This window comes from Solanum dulcamara, chromosome 1, assembly GCF_947179165.1.
Source record: "Solanum dulcamara chromosome 1, daSolDulc1.2, whole genome shotgun sequence".
Classification (NCBI taxonomy): domain Eukaryota; kingdom Viridiplantae; phylum Streptophyta; class Magnoliopsida; order Solanales; family Solanaceae; genus Solanum; species Solanum dulcamara.
The window spans coordinates 16318664-16346497 of record NC_077237.1 but is presented as its reverse complement, the minus strand read 5'-3'; the positions used below and the strand labels follow the sequence as shown (position 1 = coordinate 16346497).

General features: G+C 36.2%; 1 protein-coding gene across 4 annotated transcripts; it reads right to left on the bottom strand.

Annotated features, from left to right (window-relative positions):
- Nucleotides 1–292: 292 nt before the first annotated feature.
- Nucleotides 293–27751, bottom strand: LOC129902657 (ABC transporter D family member 1). Of its 4 annotated transcripts, none has more exons than XM_055978024.1 (27): nt 27646–27751; nt 25473–25643; nt 23703–23819; nt 22314–22593; nt 20603–20827; nt 20062–20259; nt 19456–19910; nt 18210–18345; nt 18055–18133; nt 14165–14403; nt 13731–14035; nt 13536–13647; nt 13294–13452; nt 12672–12771; nt 12469–12577; nt 11433–11523; nt 10657–10781; nt 10425–10574; nt 10278–10350; nt 6405–6585; nt 6153–6311; nt 4788–4931; nt 4485–4712; nt 1187–1347; nt 1030–1082; nt 853–931; nt 293–763 (listed from the first exon to the last, which is right to left on the bottom strand). In XM_055978024.1, the coding sequence occupies exons 3-27, from the start codon at nt 23762–23764 to the stop codon at nt 635–637; spliced, it is 4032 nt and encodes a 1343-aa protein (XP_055833999.1). In that variant the 5' UTR covers nt 23765–23819; nt 25473–25643; nt 27646–27751; the 3' UTR covers nt 293–634. The 4 variants fall into 4 exon arrangements, with proteins under 4 accessions (XP_055833999.1, XP_055833991.1, XP_055834006.1 ...); XM_055978016.1 differs by lacking the exon at nt 27646–27751 and adding an exon at nt 27421–27601; XM_055978031.1 differs by lacking the exon at nt 27646–27751 and adding an exon at nt 27421–27601 and having other exon boundaries at nt 25537–25643.
- Between the last annotated feature and the right edge of the window lie 83 nt (nt 27752–27834).

The window sequence follows — 27834 nt, the reverse complement described above, 5'->3', positions numbered from 1 at the left end:
TGCTTTGATCCTTGTGGATTTTTTGTGTATTGCATAGACAACACATTTTCTTTCGAAAAAAAGAAAAGAAACCTAACAATGCTACTTTTCCAGTGTTTTGACTTATAATCTAAATGGCAGAAAGATACTTATAGTCCATAGAAAGGAAAAAGAAGAATAAAAGGATACTCCATTAAGTTTTTGGTATACCTACACTGAGAAAGGAAAGCGAAAAATACGCCAAACTTCCTTCCTGGGGAGGAACACGATAGTACTACTAACATGTCTTTGTTCTACTCACAAACATGGGGGCTGACCACAACAGAAAAAATATCATCATAATATATAATGTGAAATGTAGAAGATAAAATCAGTAAATCTGTCAGCCTCAGTTCTACCTGCCATTTTTATTCATGGGGGGGCTGACCGGAAAGATTATGCCTAAACCTCTTAAAACCATGGGAACAAGGCGCTATACACATACTCGTTTTCCTATATGAAACATTACAAGAAACAACTTAAATAGTTTTGTATACCCTCCCTAACTTTATATTTTCCTAGCCTCAATCTAACTGCAATGTATGTATTACATTCATAATTCATTAATTATTTGCCTATATGAACGTTTTCACAACATTGGAATACATCATCATAGTCACAATTGTTGTGTGTATTCATTTGGTTTGCCTTCCCCCTCATCCATCTTAATTGAACGCAGTTGCCACTTGCCTTCACCATCAATCAACCGTAATTCCAGAGAATGGAAAGGTATTAAAGCAGGACGCTGAGGAAAAACATAGCAAGAAAAAAGTTTGATAAGATATGGATTGATGGCCATAAAATACCAATGAAAAAATGAGACATCAAGCAAACCTGTGAGGATGTAACAACAGTAATGCCAGCTTCCTTAGCAAGCCTATAAAGATGCTCTTCAACATCAACACTTGTAGCACTACAAATAGAAGAGGAAATAGCAGGGTCAGGTATACGAGGCCATAGAAAAGTTTCCATACAATTGAAAGACACTGAGATCTGAGCTTGTTTACTTACTTTGTACATTCGTCAAGGATTCCAAACCGTGGCTTGTGAAAAAATAAGCGTGCCTAGTAGGAATGTCAAATCAGTTAGCAGCAAAGAAACAAAACATGAATTACATGTCTATACAAAGTTTTTGGGTCAAGAAGCAATCAGCACTTTTTGAGCTCACCATTCCTAATCGTTGTTGTTCTCCAAGAGATAGGATGTCCTCCCAGTTCTGGTTGGCATCCCAGCCACCTTCTCTTTCTAAAAGGTAGACTAATTTAACATCCTCGAGAATTGATTGCAAATGAGAATCCAAAATGTTAGAAGACCCTAGATGTCTGAGACCTGATATTCAAAAGATAAGTCACTGAGAAGACAATTATATTGGCATCAACACCTGTAACTGCTAAATCAATGACTACTTGAACAGTAGCAAAAGCCATTAAATAGACATTATTAAAGATTTGCCAAATATTGAAATTCTTACAGGTATGTGAATATGTTTTACAGAAATTTGTGCTTTCTGTCTCTCACCTTTCTGTTGATCAACTTTTAATTATTTGCATATCTATAAAGCAGAGACGCCAGATATATGACCTGATACCGGAAGCTTATGTCAATATAATTATGATTTATGACCCTCTTAAAGATGAGTTGAATGCCATCCTTTGATATTTTGGTGATTCTGTTTAGAACATTTTATTTTTGGACTTATGCCTTCGGGACTTGAACTCCTCAAAAGACAACAGAATGACAGATATACCAAAAATGGCAGCCCAATTTAGTAAATTTGGAGTTTAAGAATAACATCAAGTCCCCAGTGTTATCAAAGACGAAAAGAGCAAAAAAGCTCTAAGGTCCGTTGGGGCTTTAAGCACAAAGCGCAAATAAAGCGTGGGCTTTAACGAAAAAAGGCGCAAAGGGAGAAAAAAATACAAATATATATGTTTAGTCCAAGACTAATAATTATAAACATGCATGACTAATATATGACCAAAGAAATTGAAAACAAATTATGATAAAGTGAAATATCAATTGTTTAGTGTCACTTCTTAAGAAGAGGCTCATTGGCAAGGAAAAGTTTGCCTTAGAACCTTGATGACGACACTGAAGCGCACATAAAGCGAGGAGAAGCGCTCAACGCGTTTTGAGCCTCACTTCAGGGCTTAAGCGCGCTTCAAGCGCGCCTTTGACTACACAATATCAAAATGCATGACCTAGTAAAGAGGATCATAATACTACTCGATCGAAACCCAAAAAGCAAAAGGCAAAGGGTCCACCTCATGCATGGGTTAAAATGTTTACATTGACTATCTTGGTCGTGTTATATTTGCCTTTTCGTTTACTTTGGAAATTTCTCAAGTGATTATGCAGCTTATGACTAACCGAGCCAAAAAGAAAGAGTAATGCAGACTAAATTGATGAATTAATTAGTTACAATTATCTGCTTGCAAATTTGACTACATATAAGATTGTATTTATGGTGTCATGCCCCTAAATCTCAGTTTCCACATCTCAATTTGACTCTACATTGAAATACTGGAGTCTTTGCGCTCGTGCAACATAGCCTGTAACAATGATATAAGCTTTGTTCTCCGTATGAATATTACATATTTGGCACGAGGGTCTGTGATGATTAAATTAGCTTAATTTTCAATTAGACCTTACTCTTTTCTTAAGAGTTGCTTACTTCATTGGTAGCTCACACATGTATTCTTCCCAGGCAGATTTTTCAAACAATGTCATGAAGAGGAAGACCTTTGAATGATTGATAGATCCCAATATTGACTGAGGTTTACAAGTTTTTGGAGGCATTTCAAGGATTAAAAATTGGAATGGACTGCTTATCGTGGAAGGGACATACATAGCAAAGGTGTGTACAAAGTGAGGGATGGGTATAAGATCTTAAATCAGGTTGAGCCACAGACTACTAATTGGACATGGAAGCCTATTTGGAAGATCAGAGTGCCTCATAAAGTAGCATGCTTCACTTGGATCTTAGCCAATGAGGCTGTTCTTACCCTTGACAATGTGGGGCAAAGAGGGGGATACCCTTATTTTCAAGATATATTTTGTTTCTACATTGTCCGATCACTGATCAGCTTTGGAAGATTTTTATCAATCTCAGAGGTATCTCATGGACAATGCCTAGTAAGATTGTTGACACTCTTTTCAGCTGGGAAGAAGCTAGAGTTGGTGCAAGAAATAGGGATAGATGTAGGATTATTCCACCAAGTATTTGGTGGACAATATGGAAAGAAAGGAATGCCAGATGTTTTGGAAATAGTAGTAGATGTTTTGGAAATAGTAGTAGTAATATACAGAAAGTTGAGCTTAATTGTATATTGTTATTCTGGTTTTGGAATACAAAGGCTTTTCCTGATGGTACTGTAACAATTCTAGACATTTTGGGGTCTGTATAGGATTGTAAGTTCAGTCTAAATTTTATTCTCTTACTTTTTATAAATATGGTTTTCCAGGTAATACTGATATGTACAAAATGTTTCAAAAAAGAAACATGACGAACATGCTTGGATGGTTCAGAAAAATCTCCATTTCTGAAGGTTTTGCACATGATAATATAAACTCTGACAGTAGCTTTGGAAGATTTTTATCAATCTAAGAGGTATCTCATGGACATTGCCTAGTAAGATTGTTGACACTCTTTTCAGCTGGGAAGAAGCTGGAGTTGGTGCAAGAATTAGGGATAGATGGAGGATTATTCCACCATGTGTTTGGTGGACAATATGGAAAGAAAGGAAAGTCAGATGGTTTGGAAATAGTAGTAGTAATATACAGAAAGTTGAGCTTAACTGTATATTGTTATTCTGTTTTTGGTGTACAAAGGCTTTTCCTGATGATACTGTAACAATCCTAGACATTTTGGGGTCTGTAAAGGATGTAAGTTCAGTCTAAATTTTACTCTTACATTTTGTAAATATGGTTATCCAGGTAGTACTGATATATACAAAATGTTTCAAAAAAAAAACATGACAAACAAGCTTGGATGGTTCAGAACAATCTCCATTTCTGAAGGTTTTGCACTTGATAATATAACCTCTAACAGTAAAAACTTACCAAGCATAGTTTTCCCAACTGCTAAAGGAAAGCTATGTATGACATCTGTATCTTTTAATCTTCCTCTTTAAAGAAATAACTTTATATCCCTTCGGAAAGCTCACTACAAATATGTATTCATAAACCTGGAATATCCCTCGGCAGTTGAATTTTCATTTTTAATATAAAATAGATAATATTAGCGGTTCAAAGAAAACTCCAATTCAAAATAAATTACTGCATCACCCTTCATAGGGAAAAGTCAATCAAATAATCTCACACAACCGGCACCCGTTAGAAAGCTCTATTTCCCAAGAATGCTGTATGATTTTTAATTACTTCACCTCAAGTACAAACTGTAACAGTCAACAAGCAAGCCAACTCATAAAAAAACTGAGGAATATACTATTAGCCAGAAAATTTACCTTCTCGCATAGCCTGTACCCTTTTCTCAGCCACTTCATGTGAGAGAGGATATATAATTTGATCCCGTAGGGTTCCTAAGCACGTATATGGTCGTTGAGGTACATAGAAGATGCCACTGCCTAATTCTGAGTTAAGAGGCTGACATGGTTTAGCTAGTTTTCCACTCACAACTGGCCATAAACCACGAAGGACTCTGAAGATTGAACTCTTTCCACTTCCATTAGGGCCTTCAGAAAGGAAGTAATTAGCAAATAAATATCATTAAATACTAAAGTATAAGTAGAGGTCATCTGACCACTAACCAGTTACAAGAAGGCTTTTCCCCTTCTCTATATCACATGTTAGCTTCCTAGCCAAGATTTTTTGTCCTGGTGTAATGATGTCTACTTCAGAGAAAGAAATTAGATCCTCAGAGGAACGCGATGAACTAACACCTTCAGGTACATCTGCATGCATACAAGAAACATCAGCTCCATATAATGATACTAACTTCTGCAGACTAGTATTAAAAATATCCAGCCAAAAGCAATTTGATAAGGAAAGATCACTATGCTGTGATGTTAGAACTGAATGATTTTAGGCAGTTTTCAGTACTGGGGGATATCAGGAATTTTGTCGGAAATAAATTTAGCTTCAGCTATTTGAGTTTGCTATACCAATACAACAACTACATACCCAGTGTAATCCCACAAGTGGGGTCCAGGGAGGGTAATGTGTACGCAGACCTTGCCCCTCCCTACCTTGTGAAGGTAGAGAGGTTGTTGCCAATATCATAGCTAAATGTCAACCTACTTTGTACCAAATTTCCCACATAAGCAGAAATTCCCAACAATTTCTGGTAAAATGTGGAGTTCTAACCATTCAAAATCAAAATTGACCCTACAATTTGAGCCTATAGTTCCTTTGCGTGCTACATGAAATATTTACAGATGCACACTTGTTCCCTCTAATTTATTTGGCGATGCTAGCAATTATCCTCAACAATGTTATACATTTTATACTCAAGAAGAGAAGATAATTAGATGGTGTTGATAGAAAGAGAGGATCATAGAAGAACTGGGAAACATGAATGTTGTCAAAAGGAAAAAGAAAAGAAAGATGGTAAAATATTCAAACAAATAATGATTATAATTTACTGGAGACAAACTATATTTCTGGTGTGGCTAGAAAGAGCACTTTTTATTTATAAAAGACGGTGCCCATGGAATCCAAATTATGCAATCTAGGAACTATGTACGCCACTATGTCAAAAGCCTCAGAACAGATTGGCTGGTCATTCATTAGCATAACCTAGTTGTAGCATCTTCAAGATGAACACTTTCATCCCAAGAATTCATCAGCCAAAACTAAGTGTTTTCCGCATATCCACCAGCATTAACCATCCAAATAAGCTTTTAACAAAAGAAAAAACTTCCCATTAAATTTATCTATCTTCAACTTCTTTACCAAGTTAATGCTCGCCTCTCCTTCATACACAAAACTATGACATCTACAATACTATTGCAATGGACTCAAACCGGCCTATCAACTCAAAGGTTTACAGCATAAGGCTTGGAGCTTAACCATTAAGTGCCGCACAAATGTGTTGAAACTAACAACCAGAGAAGAGCATTTGAAAGTTGGAAGTGACAGAAACAAGAGAAAATTAAAAGTCAAATCACACCCACCATATTGAGCAGCATCGAGAAACTCTTCCAGCTCAAAAATTCTATTGATACCACCAGAAAGCTCAACAAATTTTTTGTGGAGCTCAAGAATGTCACCAAAAGCTAAAAAGCTTTGAGACACAACAGACGCTAAAAATCGTAGTGCATGAGCGAGTTCACCTAAGAAAAGGGACAGTAAAAAAGAATTGGTTATTTTTTACAAAAATAATAACAGCATAAAAATAAACAAATTCATAGTTGGTTGGGTATCACCTTGAGTTGAAGTCAAAGCCCGGTCGCCCTTGTGCTCCATAGCATACAAAAGGCTCAATCCCCAAGTAACATTGTGAGGAAGCTGCTTCGTGATGAACTCATCTATTATGCCAAATAACCATTTCTTCTTAAGAAGCAAAGAAGAGTGGTGAAGAAGTTCTTTAAACCTTGCTTCAACCATCTGCCATGCATCATAACATGTATCAGTATTATGCTAGAGATAACTGGATAAACAAGAAAACAGTAAAGGACATAATAAAATCAAGAAATCTTCTATGAATCCTTACCAGTATGAGCTAAAAAATAAGTATTTTCAAGAACAACCTGTGTTATTAAAAGAGGTCATTCCATTGCTTAAAGCAACCGAGAGATGCAAAACAAGGGGTTGTTGCTTCTCATGGGTGAAGCAATGCAACTCCGGAGAAGCCCAATGCTTCAAGCAGCGGGTGCAAAGCATTTTAAGTGAGAAGCAGGTCTCTTATTTGATGTTGACTTTAAAAGGCGGTAAAAAGAGAAATAAGTTCCATCCCAGCAGGTACGCTTCTTTGTGCTCTTTAGCATCTTTAAATAAGGTTCCATCCCAGCAGGTATACTTCTTTGTTCTCTTTTAGCATTCTTTTTTCAATGATTCTTCTTCTATTAATCCTACTTCGCTACTGCGATGAAGCCTATTCTACTACTGTTTTGGAGCTTTCCTTCTTCTCTTCTCTCTCTCTCTCTCTCTCTCTCTCTCTCTCTCTCTCCTTTTTTTTCCTATTTCTCGGGATAGTTTTTTCTCTCCTAAACTATCTTGATGCAATTTTATATTCTTCTTTACTTGTCCGTCTCTGATCAATGTTATCAAAAGCAAAAAGCGCAAAAAAGTCTAAAGTCCGTTGGCGTTTTAAGCGCAATGCGCAAATAAAGCGTGGGCTAATCAAAAAAGGCACAAAGGGAGAAACAAATACAAATGCTGATTATTTTGAAAATAAAAAATGACTAACAAATTAAGGTAAATAATTAGTGTAATGAATATACCTTGCGCCTATGTCAATCCCAAAAGCTAACTCCTAGGGTGAGGATTACTCAAAACAATATAAGGAGACAACCACTAATTGCCTCAATGTGGAACATTAACACCCCCTCCCCCCTCCACATGTCTAGATTTGGACATCTAGAACTTGGACAATATAAAATTAGGGGCCAAATATTGGGTAAATCAAGAAAGGTGATGACTCTGGGATTTAATGGAAAAAGGCGCAAAGGGAGAAATACCACAAATATATATACATATTTAGTCCAAGAATTATAATTATAAGCATGAATGACACATACATGAACAAAGAAATTGGAAAAAAAATTACAATAAAGTGAAATATCAATTGTTTAGTGCCGTCTTTTCAGAAGAGACTCATTGGCAAGGAAATGTATGCCTTAGAACCTTGATGACGACATTGAAGCCACACTAAGCGAGGCGAAGCGCTCAACATGTTTTGAGCCTCGCATCAAGGCTTAAGCGCGTCTTTGATAACACTGATTCAAGCACAAAAACTAGCTCATAAGGTGAGAATTGTCCAGGATTATATAAGGAAGCAGCAGCCAGCTCTCTCAACCAACAAATGTGGGACATTCTAACAATTAGCAAAGTTCTAAAGCAATTAGCAATGAAATTGATGATGTGATTAATTGTTTTGTAGCTGATTAATAGACAAATGGAAACCAATTGCAATTGAATTTATCTTATTGTAGGCTAAATGAATTATGTTATAGTGATATTTAATTTGAGCTATTGGGATTAATATGTCACAGTTGTATACTGGAGGCTATTTCCCATTTCCGCCATTGAGAGACTTTTATAACGATAGCATGCCAGAAACGGGGAGTTGAGGTAATTAGACCTACACCCCGAAATGCTGAAGTTAGTAATGCTAATAGCAGTTTTAATGTTGCTACTAAACTCATATATATTAGGTACTAATTTTTATATTTTCTTTAGATAGTGAGTTCCACTTTAAAAAGCCAGTTGCTTCCTCAACTTCTTGTTTATAACAACATTCGGTACAACATCTATAACTATTCATACGGCATAAGGATTTAGTACTTTATTAACGCAGAAAAAGGAAGCTCCCCAACATATTTGATACACACAAACATATCCAGTATTGCTAAAGGGACACTGCCCCATTAGGTCCATGTCTACAAAGTGGTGAATTGACAGGTTATTTTTCTTTTCATTCTGGTTATGAATAGCACAACTTCAAATAGCAAATTAAATGTCAATTCTTTCCACAAATCTCTCTTTTTTAATCACCATTGATGTGCTCCATTGCATCACACAGAAGTTACGACTAATCTGAGACAAAGATTACTCAAAAGATAACAAGGACAAGAGGAAAGGTGTCATATGTTACAGACAACCATCCATTAGTTTATTCATATGTTCCCTATGGCCTATAAACATTTTGCAGTACATGGAACTGCATTTTCCACAAACCATCAATTATGTTAGAACCTGAATTTACTATGCTTTACCTGATGGAACTGCAGTTTCAACAACCAATTACAAGAAAAGGCCGGTAAAACACATGCAATTATCTACGAAACTGGTTTAGCTGTTGCGTCCGCTAAAATTGGAGGCAGTAAAGCTATTCCCCTTTGTTATCCCATCTCAAAGACCATTTAACACAGATTTTGCTTATACATACCATCATGACAACATATCTTCTCAAGGTTCATTAGGATGCTATCTATTGCCCATGGAATTACATGTAGAATAGGTAGTAGCTAAACAATGGGATAACAGAAGATACAGATATCCCAATATACAGTCTTAAATTATGCGGAAGCAAAAGAACAAAAAATCATTGGCTGGAATTGAGATATCTATTCATGCTTTAAGATAGGTACTCAATTTTTTATAAGAATCACATTTCTTGGACAAAATAGAGGTGACTGGATTCATGCGCACCTCGACTATTCTATCAAGTACCTGCTACATCCCACCAACACGGACAGCTATAAAGGGATTATAATGCAGGAACTCCCTGTTAAATGTTCGGTTTGATATACTAAGAAATAGTATTCCCTGCATGATTTCAATGTGCTTTACTTTTTAAATGTTTATTTTGTTTACTATAATGAGGGACATTTTGTCATTTAAGTTTTTTAATCCTTAATTTACTAGAAGTACTTGCATTCTTGATCCATATTCCATCCCGCAAAATGTAGCAACCAAACATTGCATTAGTAAATTTTTTTGAATTGTATGCGGTGATTACATCTCCTCACTACCCAACAAAACAATCACTAAATTTTACTCGAAAGGGGAAATGATTATCAACCAAACTTCTAGAAGAAAAAACTTTTTTCTTGGACAAAAACAACAAAGTACTAATACAAACCCCAAGATAGGTACTGGATAGACACCTAAAGGCCAAAGCCATTACATTTCTTGCATACATCAATGCCTGTGGCAATTTTCTCTATTAAAAAGAAAAAATTCCTATTGAAAAGAAAGAATATTCTTATTGTATTACCCATAAATCCAGACATTCCAAACGTAGTCCTTACACTAAACATCTCAGCCCCACTTTTGGGCCAAACAATTATTTTTTTAAAGGACAGTGAGCTCTTGATGTAATCTGTAGCAATTGATATGAAGAGATGATAACAACTTAAAACGGTCCAGCTTATTTACCCGCTTTGTTTTCCAAATTGGAGGCACAAAACAGGAACAAAATATCCTATACCAGCTAATTTCTAACATATCACACGGGAAATTGATCACCTCAATGTATATGCATGTATACAGATATCAGACAACGCACCTATATATCTTATTTCTGAAAGGTCTCACTGCTGATAAAAATATTGTTGTTAAAAAATTATTACTACCTCTTTTTCACGAGCACCACCTCCAAAGAAAGCAACAGATTCAGCATGTGTTCGCAACCTTTCATGCATGAACCTGATAACAGATACTCAGGATTAGTAGCCTATCCAAACACAATAAGATGAGCAGTAACTAAAACATCAGGCAACCTGAAAGTTCCTTCAAGCTGTTGTTCTTGACTTGCCAGGTCACCAAAGTCAGGAGTAACACATCTCAGGAAACCCAGACCTAATAACATGTAAGCATATAATATTGCAACTCCCCTCTGGCCAGTTAGCAGTTTCATTCTCCATGTGAACCTGCATTTCAGTAGTACCTCTATAAAACCAGAAAACATACTGTTAAAACATTATTAGCTTAACAACCACAACAGAAACTTGCCATAGAATGTCAACAGTTGGCTTCACCATTCCAGTTACCAGACTAGACAAGTCAGCGGTTAGCTTCTCCAGATCTTGAGTTAATCTCTGATCCGCATCCAAGTTGACACCCGACATGTTAAATACCTACAATCCATCCTTCAACGTTACATTTGCAAGATATTTGAACAGTACATCAGATTTCTACTGAAAAGTAAAGGAACTACAGCATAAGTTATCCTTTAATCAAGGATGACGGACACGGGATTATGAACAAAGAAGTTGTCCTACTATTCCACCAAACGAAAGACTGCAACAGGACCAAAATGGATAATAAATCTACCAAAAGCTTTTGTATGAATTTTCAATAGTCAAATTGGATTTCCAAATGCATTTCTCAGATGTAAAGAAAATCTAGACCTTTCACAAGGTAGAATATTTCATGTAGTTGATCATTTTCTCCATTTCCATAAGAAATTGAGAAACCTAGTAATCAAAATACTTTGGTCAAAGCCCGATTTGACCTCTAAAATTTACACCAAAATTAGGATGAATAGTAGCATAAAAACTAGACCATTTTTTTTATCAAACTGGTGCTCGGAAATACAACAGGACCAAAACGTTTCAAATGGTTAAAACTTTCACAATGTCACGGGTGAGCATGGGATTTACTGAACAGCACATCTAAAAACAAACTTATGAGTTGAACAGAGTGATAGACGTTCAAGTAACAGTGTAACTTGACAGAACTGAAAAGGATTTTTAGTAAATATTTATCTTGTAGAATAATATAGGTACCTTATAATATGCATTATTTCTTAAGTAGTTCTTCAACAAGTGCTTGGTCAAACGAATCCTCCATCCAAGTGCCAGTGTCTGCGTCAAGTGCCTGTATGAGAGCAGGAAATTTTTTTATTGATCTCAAAGAAGAAAGGACAAAGGTCAACAAAGAATACACATTTAAAAATTCCAATATGAAATACAACAGTCTAACACGACAAGATTCATTAGCAGATAATAAACAATAAACACACTAAATGAAATGATCGTACACAGTTTGCCCACCCAATAAGCAGCCAAAGCAGCAACCTTGTGAAACTTAAACCTACCCAACCACAAAAGTTCCTTTAGAGGCCCCTATCATACCTAAAGATACTTCCAACCTTCCAGGACCCTGAATTAGCAGACAGATCTTACTGTCAATGGCTATGGACTATGGTGGTATCTAGTTGTCCACAACTATTAACTCAGAGTCGAGAAAAAAAGGTTTCAGGATAATGTTGGAAAGAAACCCTGCAGAATTGCCTCTAAAATTTCCATTTTAAAAAAATAAATAAGATCACTATATGTATAACCTTATCAAAGATACGTCACTACCTACATACTATAGAAGAAAAAGTAGACATAGGTTACTATTGCATTTGAATCTAGGAATGTAGAAAGTTTAAGATGTACTCTGTTTGAACTTTGAACCTCATAATTATTGTCTGAGTGTTCTTTTGTGCAATCATTCATCAAAACGAATATTGAAAGTCAATTCTACTGGCTGAAAAAAATAAATGTTTTGATCTTGTCGACTAAAATTGGATGTCCATGTAATCGATATACATGTCCAAGATAATTTTCCTCTATGTGTCGCTTCGAAGGGAGCCTATTAGCTCTTTGTAATAACTGAACACAGAATCATCTTTTTTTTCTGGTCAGGGAAGAGAAACCGAGTTACCTAAGTAAGACTTAGTCTCTGTCTTCCAGGTATACATTATTTTAAAATTTGTAGATGCTAAGCATGTTTAAAGTAAGGAAAGGCGTGTACTCTTTCCACATATAAATTCACCTCAGAGACGGTGCAATAAAGGAGGACGCAGCACTCTGAAGGACACTAATAACAATCAAACGTAGGAATGCCGCCTTATCTTGCTCCAGGACAAATTTCACAGTTGTTCCTACGTAAGCAGATGTCTTTGTTATAAATAGTACAATAAAATCCTTCATTCCAGATAAAGAAGAATAACATTTAAAAGAACAGAGAAGTAGTACCATTTAAAGAGGCAATGCGATCAGAAACCCATGTTCTGGACACCACAAGTAAAGCGACTGCGAGGAACTGTGCCCCCTGTTTATCTAGCAGTCTGGGTACCTAAAATAAGCACTAGAGCTATAAGAAGCAAGCAAAAAGGATGGTTCTCAATAATATTAACTCCCTCCACACAGATATGGTGATCAGCTCCTCATCAAAAAGAAAATGATGATCCGCTTTACATGTTACTGCCAAAAGCTCCTCATTTTCACAAAACCAAACGGATATTTTTAAGATTCAATTTTTTTCAGAATATCCTATCTTGACTTTAGGACCCAGACAAGAGTAGATATAGTAATATCATATTGAGACAGAATATATATCTATCTACCTATTACTAGGCGATATTGTTTTTCATTTCAAACCCGCCTTACCATTTTTCAAATGTACAATTCCTTTGCCCAATGTTTTTTAAGTCTAAACCAGTAAATGTTACAGGTAAATCACATTGAATAAGATATATTGTCTTTTCTTTGTTTCAATTTCACAACCAAAGAAAAGAAAAGCAACCACCGCGAGAGGAAATTGGGAACTAACCAACTTAAAGGACCGAGATTGATGTCATAGCAATACAACACTCACCAGAACTTTAGACATGGCAGCAATTCTCAGTGGAAGTATCCTTGGAACACTTTTAAGATGTGGAAAGACAAGCAAGGGAGATTCATCATCTTCAGATGGCGATGCTAATATCAACTCCGAAAAATACAATTCAGCCTCTGACTTGGAGAATTTTGTGCCCTGTGGATGATGCCAAAGAGGAGTTAGTTAGAGCAAGAGAAGACGTCTCTGAGAACAAGTGTGAACAGCATGAGTATCCAAACCTTTTTTGCAGTTGCAAATGCACGCTGCACGGTCATTGCATCACTTTGACGATCTGTCTCATTATGCTGGTCGTTATTGAACTCTGAGTCAGCGAGACTGGGAGCCTCTGCCCTGGAGATTTTGTTGAACAGCAACTAATAAGTATCTGCATTTGCAGTGTGTGTGGAACACTTAGTTACCTTAGCTTTGTGTACCTCTTATAGTGAACCCTCCAGCCTCCTTCACCATCCAAGGACAAGACGACATCATGAAATGCAACCAACGCAGGACGGTGAGAAATAGTGATACATGATGTTCCCATCGCTCTTACTTTTGAACAAAAGCGTTCCTCCATATCAGTTGTCACAGCACTTGTACATTCATCCAGAATGGCAAATTTCGGTTTATGGTAGAAAAGTCTAGCCATCCCCAATCTTTGTTGCTCTCCCAGAGATAATTCTTCACCCCAGTTTACCTCCTTTTCAGGAGGATAGCGATCCAGAAGATACTCAAGATCAACCTAGTATGACAATGTAGAATTCAATGCGTTAAAACAAAATGACTGAAATTATAAATTACAAGCCTTTAAATACATGAGATTGGTCATAGAACAAGATGCAGAATTCGGGGATTAATCATAGAAACTTACATTTTTAAGAAGTTCAACCATGCCACTTCGTGTGAGAGGTTCAACCTCTTGATCAGCAGTCAAAGGATATATAATCTGGTCACGTAGTGTTCCAATAGCTGTATATGGACGTTGAGGAACATAAAAGATCTCCTTATTCAGATCAGAACCAATTCCAGGTTTTACAATATGGCCAGAAACAAGTGGCCAAAGACCTCCAAGGACTCGAAAAAGTGAGCTTTTGCCGCTACCATTTGGACCTTCAAAATGAACCAGTGAGAATTATATTCTCTGTTCCCATATATCCACAAATAAAATATAGTGAAGAACCAGATGCCAACATTTTGTTCACTGCGCTACAACATAACACTTGAATAACTAAAGGGTTGTTCGGTTGATGGTTTGAAATACGTAATTCAAGCATAAAATCCCATATAAGATAATAGTGTCTAGTTGACTGCATAAAGGAAAAAACAATTGATGCATAACTAATGCAACATTTGTTTGACATTATTAAATATCACCCGCGTTAAGTTATGTGGAAAACTATGTATAATTTTATGCAAAGAATAGAATATGTGTATTAGCTGTGCGGAAATTAAACAATTTAAAGACGAAAATGCCTTTTGAAAGTAAGTAAAAAATTATGTATAACAATCTCCTCATTGTTAATCACCTCATAACAACTAAAAAATTATGTATTACAATCTCCTCATTGTTAATCACCTCATAACAACTCCTACATTACTAATTCCCACATTAACCATCCCTGCATTATAATCCCCACATAACTAGTATATGAACCAAAGGGACCCTAGAAGTTTGTTCACCGTGTTCCAACATGACAATTAAGTATCTCTATTCCCTATATTTATGCCTAAGATTAGGATTATATGCTTGTAATTATGTAGTTCTCCTATTTAGGGAACTTTGTGAACTTTAATTAATCCCCCCAAACTTCAGGACATAGTCACGCATAATATTCCCCAAAAGAATCTTTTTCTTCTTTTCTTCAATAGCATTTAAAGTAGCTAATATAGTGTTGCCAATAAGTAAACAAAATGCATCTCAGAGAAAAAAACTATATCTGTGGCTAAGTGCTAACCCACAGGAACAACGCCTCCACACTATTATGACCCTTAAAAAATGCTTATTTCAACAAAATGATTGTATGCAATGCACCAATGATGTCCAATATATTACAAAAATGCAAATACATGATGGATCTGCGGTCAAACAAAATTAGACAAGATTAGAAATGAAAATATCCAGGAGAAGGTGCAACTGCCACGAATAGAAAATAAAATAAGAGAGAGTCGCTTGAGATGGTATGTTCATATCCTGTGTTGATCACCAAAAATGCACCAATCCATGGATGTGAAAGTAAAACGGTCCTATGTGTTAAAGAATCTTTTATGGTGAGAGATTTGTGTATCAATGGACAAAGTAAAGAACTTATAATGTTAGAAACTATTTTTTAAAAAAATAAAATTAAGACGAGCTAAAATGGAAGTATATGAATAGTAAGAATTCATATAGCCCACCCTAACTAACTTTGGGATTGAGGTGTAGTTATTGTTGATCCCACATGTTTCTGGATTTTGAAACTATTAGTAAATAGGATAATTCATCTCCATAACCCAGATTGGTCGAAGGGAAAGGAGATAAAATGACTTTCTTTTCTAACCTTGCTCAGTTGTTTGGTACAATTTGAAGGGATGGATTAGCTATCAATTTCCCAATGACATGGCTATGAGCTTACTCCATTTAAGACCGGAGGGTCGCCAAGTATTTGACCATGTTTGACCACGACATTGACTAGGTTGACTAGCATTTGAACTTTGGAAATATCATTCTCATGACCGATCACTTGTGAGCCAGTCCACCCCAGATGGCCAACATAGTTATTTAGGATCTTTACTTTGAATTTAGGCCAAGCCAATTAGCTTGCGTAAAAATATGAAGTCTTTTAGTTTGGGGTTTAGTTTATGACACACTTCCATGAACTCTTGAACGAAGAGAGGGATGGGGACATTGTGCTAGGAAAGTTGGAGCACTCCGAGAGACGGCGGTATTTTGGGTATAGCAAGTTTATAAAGGTTGACGAGCTTAAGTGTGATATTTGTAGGATAAGCATGGGAATAAAGTCCACACCAGGCACTTGGAGTTTAAAGGGTTCAGGTTGAGCAAGACCAAAACTAAATCCTTGGAGTGTAAGCTCAATAAGGCTATGCATAATGTTGACGTGGAAAAGAGGTTTGATACTCAAGTCATCTCCAAGAGAGGATGTTTCAAGTATCTGGGTCTTTAATTCAAGGAGATAGGGAGATCAACAATGATGTCACACATTTTGGTGTGGGATGGGCGAAATAAGGCTCGCCTCTGGAGTCTTGTGTGATAAGAAGGTACCGCCGAAATTTAAAGATAAGTTCTATAGAGTAGTGGTTAGACCAATTATGTTGTATGAGGCAGAGTATTGACTAATCAAAGAACTCGCATGTTCAGAAGATGAATGTTGCAGAGATGAGGATGTTAAGGTGGGTATATGGGCATACTAGGAGAGATATGATTAGGAATTAAGTTAGCTACGACAAGGTACGGATGGCCTGTCCTCCTTAACGTCCCTTGTTATCTCGTGCGGAATTCTTCCTCTGTTGAGGCTTCTGCTGGACAATATGAGAGAAGCGATGCTGAGATGGTTTAGCCATGTGAAGAGGAGAAGTGTAGATGCCCCAGTGACAAGGTGTAAGCGGCTGATGTTGGCGGGCATCGGGAGAGGTAGAGGCTGGACGAAAAAAGTATATGGGGAGATAATTAGACAGGACATACCGCATCTTGAGCTTACGGAGGGTATGACCTTAGATAGATGGGTTTGGAGATTGCAGATTAGGGTAGAAAATTAGTTGGTAGTTGAGAGTTCTCTCACTTTCCTCTAGGATAGGCTTAGTGGTCGCACTTGGGCCTTCTTTATTACTAGTAGTATTAGCAATATTCTCCTAGTTTCTTGTTCTTCGTTTTCGGTTATTACCAGTTTTTTTTTGTGTTTCGATTCTCGCATTATTTCATTGTCGTTAATGTTCCTTCTTCTGTATGTTGTGTACTGCTCTCTATTTCGCATTATGTCATTGTTGTTACTGCTTCATTTTTGTATTCCCTTTTGCAAATTGTTTGGAAATGCTTTATTTAAGCTGAGTGTCGATCAGAAACAGCCTCTCTATCTCTACGAGGTAAGAGTAAGGTTTGCGTATACTTTATCCTCCCCAAACCCCACTTGTGGGATTACACTAGGAATGTTATTGTTGTTGTTGTTTAGTTTATGATGTTTTGATGCATAAATTTCTTGGGAGAGATCCGTTTCATGGAATTGACCTTTACCTCTTCTCTTGATCCTTCTAGTAAGCATTCAATGCATGAGTTATTAGTTGGTACCAAGTCCTTTTACTTGTTCGCTAGGAGTAATTTGCATCAGTTACTTGATTTCTCCTACCTTCTTGACAATCTAGTTGAAACTTATTAAATAGTAATTTCAAGGAATCAACCATTCTATTACTTGATTTTGTATCATCACTTATCGACACGGTCTTGCACTATCTATTCCATGTTTTCACCATATACATGTGTGTGTTCTCCATCAATTTGCTTGAAACTCATGGAATTTCTTGTCGTGGCCTTTCCACATTCAGACACGTTGAAAAAATGACGTGGAGGAATGGATACCCATCCACTTTAATTTTTTGACTAAACAGATAATTGATGCTTCACTTCCAGCTAGAGCTGAGTATATTTAAGAATACAACCAAATGACTACATGAGAACCTTTAGTAAATCTGACAAAACTGAACCAAAAGCACCATTGCTCAAAAAAACAAAGTCGGGTCAATCAAAAGAAAATATAAAAAAACTTAATGTACCTGTTATCAAAAGATTAGACCCTGATTCAACCCTTAGGCTCAAGTCCTCTACCAACACATTATCACTAGGAGTAACAACCTGAAAGCACCAAGACCTACGATCAGAACCCAAATACAGATGATGGTAAAATCAAAACAAACAGATTGTTTATCACCTTAACCCCATCGAACTCAATGTAATTTGCCTCAGTGACATAATTACTACTCCCGTTAGATTGTACGGAAGAGGCATTGCGTCCACCTAAATCTCTAGAAATAACCATGAGCTCATGAATACGATCTGCATACCCACTGCAAGTGCCAAAACTGATTTAGAAAATGCAACTAGAATATTTCAAGTATACAGTGGAAATGCAAATGAAATTGTGTAGTACAACTCTAGTATGTCAATATGATTGTTTCATATATAGCTCAAACCTGTTACAATCTAACATATGGTTAAATGTATGAACTGTAGACCAGTATAAGATCTTCTAAGGTCCTCACCACTTAGCTAGTTTTTGGGGTAGAGTCAAACTGGGCCCTTATGTTAGGCCACCAAATACAGGATATTACTTCACGCTCCAAATGTCCAATCTTAGGGATGGATGGAAGAGGAAGAGCTGCTATAATCCCACATGGGATAAGTTATAGGCTATAGTCTTCTTATTAGCCTTGGATCCGCACCATTTCAACTAGTATTTGAGTTGATTCAAACACCAAGGTCAATTTTCTTAACAAAAATAATGAAGCAAAATTAGTATCTTCTAGTGATTATTGCCAAAGACTTGCAGCCAACAGATAGTATTCACAAATTGATTCGAATCATTGGAAACAAATCTAGCCAATTCTTTCATTGATCTATTGTTCAGTTTACTGCTGATAAGAGTTTCACTTCTTATATAGGTTCCATGTTATCAATCTATCACAGATGAGTAAAAAAAGAACTGGAAAGTTTATCTTAGTCATTTCCCTCTTGTTCTGTCTTTATTTTACTGGGTTATAGCCATGCCTGGTTCTGTAACCACTGTTAAGTTCAAGAAAAACACAATCATCGGCCTCCTTTAGATAATCTTGTGGATACGGAAATTAGAGCCTGCTTGGATTGGCTTTTGCTTTTGACTTATAAGCCAAAAGCCATAAGTTAGAAATCCTAGTTTATGGCTTTTGGCTTATTTTTAACATTTTACCTTAAAATCACGTGCTTATAAGCACTTTTTTTAATTTATCCAAACACTTTAAAAGTGCTTAAAAGTTATTTTGGCTTAAAAGCACTTAAAATAAGCCAATCCAAACAGGCTCTTACATTGTGGCTGAAGCAATACAGTAGCAACAGATGCAGAAAGTCTTTATCGGCTAAATCTAATGAGGAGCATGTGCTAGCTATACTGATCCTTCATATTAAAGGCAATAAAGCAATACCTTAGACGATTGAGTCGTCTTGAACTTATCGCAAGGGTTCCCAATGCCTGGAATAAGGATATTATGACACTGGTGTGATATCTCAAGTTACTCAACATCTCTGCTCGTCCCAATGTGGATGCGTCAGGTCTCAAATTGCCAGAGAAGAAGGGCTCAATAATCAAGACAACAGCAACTGTAGCACCAAGATACTTGTGTAAGAAATCCTGAATCATCCCAAACCACCAGTGCTCATGAAGAACGGCCTTCATGTGCCGAACTAGAGTCTTAAACTTCTGTTGAATGTGGAAATCTTCTCTAGTTTCACCACCATAAAATGCTATGCTTTCTGCATGGGTCCTTAATCGTGAGTGAAGCTGTCTGTATTCCCCTTCCAGTTGCTGTTCTTTTGACATTAGTTTCCCGAATGGAGGTGAGAAATTTCTAATAGTAAGCCCTGCACCTAGGACATAGGCCTGGAAAATAACATCAAATAAGAGAACCCACTAGACAAAAAAATTCCGAATTGAAATTTTGGAGCGGAAGTAAACATAAATAGGCATTTGAAGAACTCAACCATCAAAAGGTAAAGGTTGAAGAGTTGGAATAATTTAACAAAATAATTACCAAAATCCAGAAAAGATACTTTGGACTTGCATACGAACACAGGCGCCAAGTATATAGAAGTCCATCAGTGACAGCTATGAGATCCTCTTGTACAAGATCACTCAGCTCTTTAGAGAACCTGGGTACATCACTGGCAATTCTCTGTTCTGGATTTGTAATCCGACCGTCAACATGGGACAGCTTATAGTACACCATATCCTAATACACATCACAAAGATTTGTTAAACTATGATAGTAGACAAACTTCCATTATTTAGTTCCTATTTGGACACACCATCAAAAGTGTTTAGCAAACAAAATTCCTGAAAAATTTGTAAGACTGTTGTGCAATTATAAATATGTGCCAATAAGAAGCCATCAAGGTGATTTTGACTACAAACCGTGCAATGCTATACTTAATTGTGATGTATAAACTAGCGTTTCAGTCAAAGCTGCTCTGGAGCAATCTCAGTTTAAATGATAGATAGCATCTCGGTGACCCAAAGACCAACATGATACACAAAACAAATGTTGTCGGAAGATGTTACCAGTTAATCTCTACCTGAAAATATTGTGCATGAATAAGCCTTGTTAAAATATTCCGGAAGCGTAAACTCAAGGTCCCAGTTATATATTTAGAGGTTGAGTGCAAGGCTGACTGGAGGAAACACAACAAAATATTTTCAAGTATGAGGCGCAAAAACATTGGCACACGCCGGAGGAAGGCAGCACGAAAAAGAAACCCCTGCACTTTTGCCAATCGGTTGCTTACTGCAGTTCGTAACACCTGCAAACAAAGCAAAACAACAGTTTCAGTTACTGGCAATGCAAGCCTGGCCTAATAGGGAAAAATCTTGAACAACTTTTTACTGGGAATGCTTATACCATCCCACTTTTCAGTGGTTCTTGTAGAACCCTGCATAACAGCATTTGCGGTTGTCCTCATGTTATGACCACCAAAACACTCAAATTTCACAGGCATCATTCACATGCAATGACAGAAACCACTCAATTTTCCACCTTTAATTGCAATTGAAAAAAAAACTTGGAACACACATTTGCATTGAGAAACTTGAGATTTGACAATAGAAGATCCTCAACTTCTAACCAAGGATAACTAACGTTCAGCTTTCCAAGCTCCCATTGAATTTCAAGTTCAGGTTGTTCCATGTGCAGATACTGATTCCTTCTATAGAATCAAGTTGATTTTTTTATGAGTTAATATTATGAATATTTCAGGATACCTGAGGCAAAATCTCTGTCAATCTCTTCATCACTGTGGAAATATATCCTTTCCCGAGATCACAGGATAAATGTTCTTTTTTTATCAGGAAGATCACAAGATAAATGTTTAGACCCGTGCAATTCATCTCAAGACACAAATAAACCGTTCAATCCACACGCACTCATATAAAAACATACATAAAAATAATACACAACTATATATACGATCCAACCACTCTTGCCCACAATTTCACATCAATGTTTCCCTCTCCATTAAATTTTCTGTTTGATTAAAAATTTCTCGACTGAAGCCAGTTCCATCGGCGTCCTTGACAGCTATTACCAGTTTTTTGAGACAAAATTGCAAATTTGCTCCAAGGTATACGTAATTTGATGAGATGCAACAAAAGAAAATGCAAGCCAACCATGTACACTTTACAGATGCTGAAAGATCAGTATGTCTGTAAGAAAGTCAATCATCAAGATTTTCTTAGTTCTTTATACACATTGTAAAGTACTCTTTTGGATGTAGTTTGGCCACAGCATTTCCTTTGTTCATTTACATCAATAGTACTTTCTTATTGCTTAGAAAAAGAGTCAATATATACGAGAAAGGGTAGGTGGAATAATCCACAAAGATTGTATGCCAGCCAAATTAGCATTGTACAAAGGTAACTCTGATAACTTTTGTCCCAACTTTCAACTTTAGACCAAAATGCAAATTATAAGCAAGAAAAAGAGGCCAGCTGTTCATGATTTCACAATCCAAGATCCCTCTGATTTTAAAGCCAAACCTCTAAAGCAAAAATACCAAAATCCAGCAGTAGTATCTGCATATGCTATTAACTTGTGAAATCTTAAAAATGCTTTTCTTATGTTTTCCCTTTTGATAAGTCTCAATGTTATGTCTTTCTCTCCACTGAAAACTACAGCATACCTCCTACACATTTCTACATACTCCAAAATTATCAGATCCTAGGAGCGGTTGAACAGTAACATATATGCTTTAAGTTATATATGAAGTATATGCTTTGAGTAAAGAATCTCACCACTGTGGCTACCAGAGCAAACAGATCTCTTGTACCCATTCTGCCCATTCGAGATAGCAGAATGGCTGCTAAAACTTTTACGGACTTCAAACCTCCTTTCTTTTGCCTGCTTTTCTTCACATTATTACCCTTTCCAATCTTCTTATTTGGCTCTATTACACCATCATCCACTCCATTGGACTGCATAGAATCATGCCCGTTATAGGTTCTCCGTGACTGCATGTATGCGGCAGCTGTTCCACCAGCAACAATTATACCCGTCGTAAGCAGCAGAGCTTTCCTGTAAATTAAGAATAACATTTGAGATTACTATTACAGGTAAGGGCAAAGGAATTGATTGATTGATCCATAGTTTTCAAAACACTGTTATAAGATATTGATGCATGCAAGAATATATGAACATGATGTTGCATCAAATGTCACTTGAAGTTCAGAGGTATGGTTTCAAGCACAGAAAAGTGGAAAACCTGAAATAGGTTACAGTTAAAACTTCAATTTAAATTACACAAAGCTAACATACACTCTCAGCCCTTCTGTGTAGTAAGGTACATTCACTTAATCCTCATCAGTTTCAAGATTGACTCTTTTGTTCATTAGTTTTGGTGATATCTATCTCTTGTAGATCCTTCTAACTCTTATATTTTGCTCTTTTCACTTTTTAGGCACTCCTGAGTGTCTTAATTCAAATTTATAGTATCTCCCGTTCCATTAATAAAACATCAAATGTGCATAAGTGACTCCTTTTAGGGAATGTTTTTTCTCCTTCCCTGAATGTTTCTTCTATCCGCATTTTTATTTCTTTAAACCACGTGTTCCTATAAACACCAAAGGCCTTCGCCTGGACTTACACTTTTGCCATCTAAAACATTGGTTCATTCTATTGAAGTTTGACCCAGAGCAGCCATGACGATGAGGACTTTCCATTCTGAACTCTGCCTAAAACTCTCTCCCAATGAAAGCATGTCTAGGAGATCTTACTTTCGAAATTTCTGTAATACTAATATTCTACCATAATCAATAAGATATATTTTCTGCAAAGAGAAGGCAATCTCTAGTTAACGACAACGTTTTGCATTCTAAATCGTACTGAACCTGATTATGTATCGCTTCTGTTAAAACTCTTATACTATAGCTCTTTATTTGTAGGATCACAGGATGAACTTTGTTGGAAGGAACTTTGTAGAGTTCTATTATGTACAGATCTGTTTTGGGAAAGTAAAGTTTTATCACCTATCAAAAGAAAAGAGCGAACAGTGCGCTAGTCTCAGAAATTATTTGGTAACGTTCTTTTCTTTTGGCTATTATTTTTGGTATTTCAAAACTAGACATGCATTGACACAAGAAAAAAGATATGAACTAGCAGCACAAAATGGAGAAAACATTCTATACCTTTTAGAAGCCAGAAGCCCTCGCCCATGTTCAGTCAACTGCAGAAGCTGAAGAGAAGGCATGTCTGAAAATAAATCTTCCAAACCAACAGATTTTAGCAGCTAAAGCTCTTGATATCTGTAGGAATAGTACTTGTCTATTAGTAATGTGGGACATGAGTAATTGTCTATTAGTAATGTGGGACATGAGGAAAATATATACTTCAAGAACAACAGAAGGAAAAGCAAATAATATCACCGTTTCAGCATACCACTATCATTATACAGGAACACCAGATATGAAACCATCACGGCGTGAAAATGATAACATATCAAGGAGCACAGAAAGTTTAACACCATTTATACTGAACCTTTCCTACCAAAAGTAACACCTATTCATTAGTTCTTCTAGCAGCTCTCCCACACCCCTAGAAAAATTCTAAAGGGTGGAGGGGAAGAAGAAGATAGGAAAGCAAAAGAGATGCAAAGGACAATCCAAAGATCACCAAATACAGAAATTTGCATGTTTTGATATCCAGCATTCTCTTACAGGCTAGTTATTACTGAGCAACATTACATTTACTAGCTTTTTGACATTCATGAGAATCTTATTGTGCCAAGGTGGCTGACATAGCAAGCCTTACAAATCAGGGACATGGCTTTCGATTACTTAAATCAGAAAAGTTACCCACGACAACAACAATTTTCTTTACCTAAATTTTCAGCATAGGCGACTCCAACCTTGACAATTGTAACCTAAACAAGTATAAACAAGTAACTGGCAAAAAAAAAAGCAATAATTTCGGCCCAATTATCCTATCCAGAAAGGAAAATAGAAAAGCATATCATATACTTTAGCTTACTAAACCATCCATTGCTTAAAGAGAGTATGTGGTGATCCATTGAGCGGTAATAATCCAAATGGAAAAGTATTATATCCAATCTTACTCTTTAACTACCAAATGAAGGTTCAAAATTATGGGTTTTACAGGTGTTTGGCTTTTCTTAATGTGGCTACTGATATATAAAAGAGGATCAGTGTTCAAATTTCTGCAACAGTAGTTAGGGAGTATGGAGATTGTTTTGAAAGCATCATGAGCCAATTGAAGGTTAAAGTCAGAAATCAGAATCTAAGATAATTAGTATTATATAAAGTAGCCGACAAAAACCATTGCCTACTTAATTGAATCCTTGTTGGCAGAACCAACATCATCCTACTTTTATTCTATTCTTTCCATTTCATTGCTAGCTCAATAGCACCTAGATTGTTCAGTCCTGTCTTGATTCTTTATTTTCTCTCTTATCTTTACTCCCTGTTGTCTGATCTGTTGGATCTCCCTTTCCCAGCAGCTAGTCCACTGGTTTGTTTCTCTTTACTAATGAATTTCACCTTTGCTGCTCCCTTTCAATATCTGGAGCCAAGTTCATTTAGCATAGACACTATACGCCTAGGTAACTTATCTTGAATATACTCACAGGTAATTTCTAATTAATGTACTAGTTGTCACTAGGACTCATTCGATCTTCAATAGGAACTTTTGAATTTTCCAATGGTTATCTTCTTCTCAATCTGCTTAGCGTGGGACAGTGTCAATCGTGACCTCATATGGATCAGACAAATGAAAACATGACAAGATGCATGTATTTCCAAGGTAATCAAAGTCCTGATCATGTAACTCATGAAATCTAAATGGGACTTCATTCATATTTACAAAATGGTTCAATTAGCCAGTTGTACACGTTAATGAGCAGCAGGAAAAAAAAGTACTCAATGATGGTGATAGAAAGCTACCTTTGGAAGTGGCGAAAAATCTAACCAAGCCCCATCAAATAAAGAAATCGGTACAAAAACATACTTCTTTTAAGTGGATTTTCTGGATGAACTTCAGCCCATTGCACAAGATACCATGCGTAAATATGGCACAAAACTTCTCTAGCAGAGTTCACAGTCTCAAAGCAACAGCTGTACTTGTAAATTAAAAAACTTGATTTAGTCGAATGATTTGATTCACATAGAAAATAACATAGAGAACATGGCATGGAACACTGATGGTAACCACGCAGTGCTGAAGTAGTGGATCACTTAATACCAAGATCAAAACCAACTTGATCTCAATTCAAGATCACAATTCATAGTTTTCAGATCACACATACATTGACAAAACAATATTTGTAAATTTTTTATCTTGTGCATGCCTTCACCCCGTGTGAGGACCAAACACTCAATCCAATTCCTAAGCAAAAAGCTCAGGTGAACAGCTCCTCATAAGATTATCAACATCATTCCCCCACTCCTGCACTATTTTCCTCCATAATTCACCCATCATACTTTGCATCATCATATAGGGTAGATCTTAGAAACAACCTCCATCCAAGAATGACCCAACAATATCATACCCTATATTTGAGTTGACATTTGACAAAGAAACCAAAATGCAGCAATGCAGAAAAGCAAAGCAACTTTGAGATTTTTAATTACAAAAATGATGAGATTAAACTTGCATTAAGCTGACAGTGACGCTGATCTCAAAATTGAGTTGTTGAGACTTGTTAGATCTAAGGAAAATACCACTTAATTCAATTAATTGAATAGAACAAAACACCTGTTTGTTTCATTCTTGACGCAACTCAAGTCTCAGTCAACAGTTCTAAAAAGATAATGATGTTTGAATGATGTGAATCAACAGTACATGGTTTCAAAATCTTATTGCCTCTCCTTTATTGATGTTGTCTCAACTTTGAGACTCCCAATTTCTATGTATCTAAGGAATGTTTTCTCAATGCCAAGAAGTACATAACTATTTGGGAACAATCTAGAATTTACATGTTTAAAGCTTTCACCATCAACTCCTATCCCAATCCTTGTGGACACTATCAAAGAAATACTGAAATTGAAAAGTTTAGTGTGCAGTTTCCACACTTAGTAACAACTTTTGCTGCTATAAGAAAGCACTAATCAATAAATGAAGGTACAAACTTTCACGTTACGACAAACTACTTATTAATGTAGAGGAAACAAACAAATAAAATTATCAACAACGCATTGCTTTAATTAATTTTTTGACAGCGTTCGACAAAACAAAGATCCTATATTACAACATTCCTCCTTTAAATCTCACTGAGGATCATTAATCATACTGTTTATTTTGCTATCAACTTCAGCAAAAAGATTGAACTCCAAACAGTTGAACGGAATCCTACAAAATTTGAATTTTCAACAAAGTTCAACAAAACAAAGATCCTATATTACAACATTCCTCCTTTGAATCTCCATGAGGATCATTAATCATACTGTTTATTTCGTTATAAACTTCCGCAAAAAGATTGAACTCCAAACAGTTAACAGGAAATCCCACAAAATTTGAATTTTCGGGGCAAGGGGAATTATAACAAAGGAATGTGCTGGCCTCAGTATACATAGAAGAATTCTCAGTCTTGAAAAGGGGTCACTTTAAATCAAAATTACTAAAGAAAACAAATACTAACCCACATTTAATTATATTTAAATAAAACAGAATCAAGGACACCAACTTCTTAAATTCCCATGTAGTTATCAAATTGATCATTCTTGAACTATTTCTTGATATGTAATCATAGATTTCACAAACACTCGCGCTATACTCCAAGAAAAGATAAACCCACATCTATCTCGTGTCTACTTGCTGAATCCAAAATACAGAATCTAGAAAGGAAAAAAAAAAAAGGCAGCAAAGCAAATTAACAAGTGAAAAATGGATGACCTGAAATCTTGAACCAGAAAAACTCAGACTATCCAATTGACAATTAGCAACACCGCTAAAAAAACCACCAGACTACTGGTCAAGCCCTAGAATTTTTATACAAAAAAATCTAGTTTTTATTTATTTATTTTGGTTGCAACAAAGTAACAAACTTGCTGAATAGTTGGGGGAGTGCAAAAAAAATGGAGAAAAAGAAATGGTATTGTGCAAGTAATAAATACTTACTAGATTGGAGAAGACGTAGCAGATGAAGATGATGATGATAGAGACAAATAAAAAAAGTGAGGTGTTTTTTTCTCAGGGTTGTTACCTACTATTCTCTTCTCTTGTTAATAATTAACCACGACAACTCCTATTTTAAGGATTCATTTAAGTGTGTTTCCCATCATTCACTTTTTAACCATTTTCAAAATC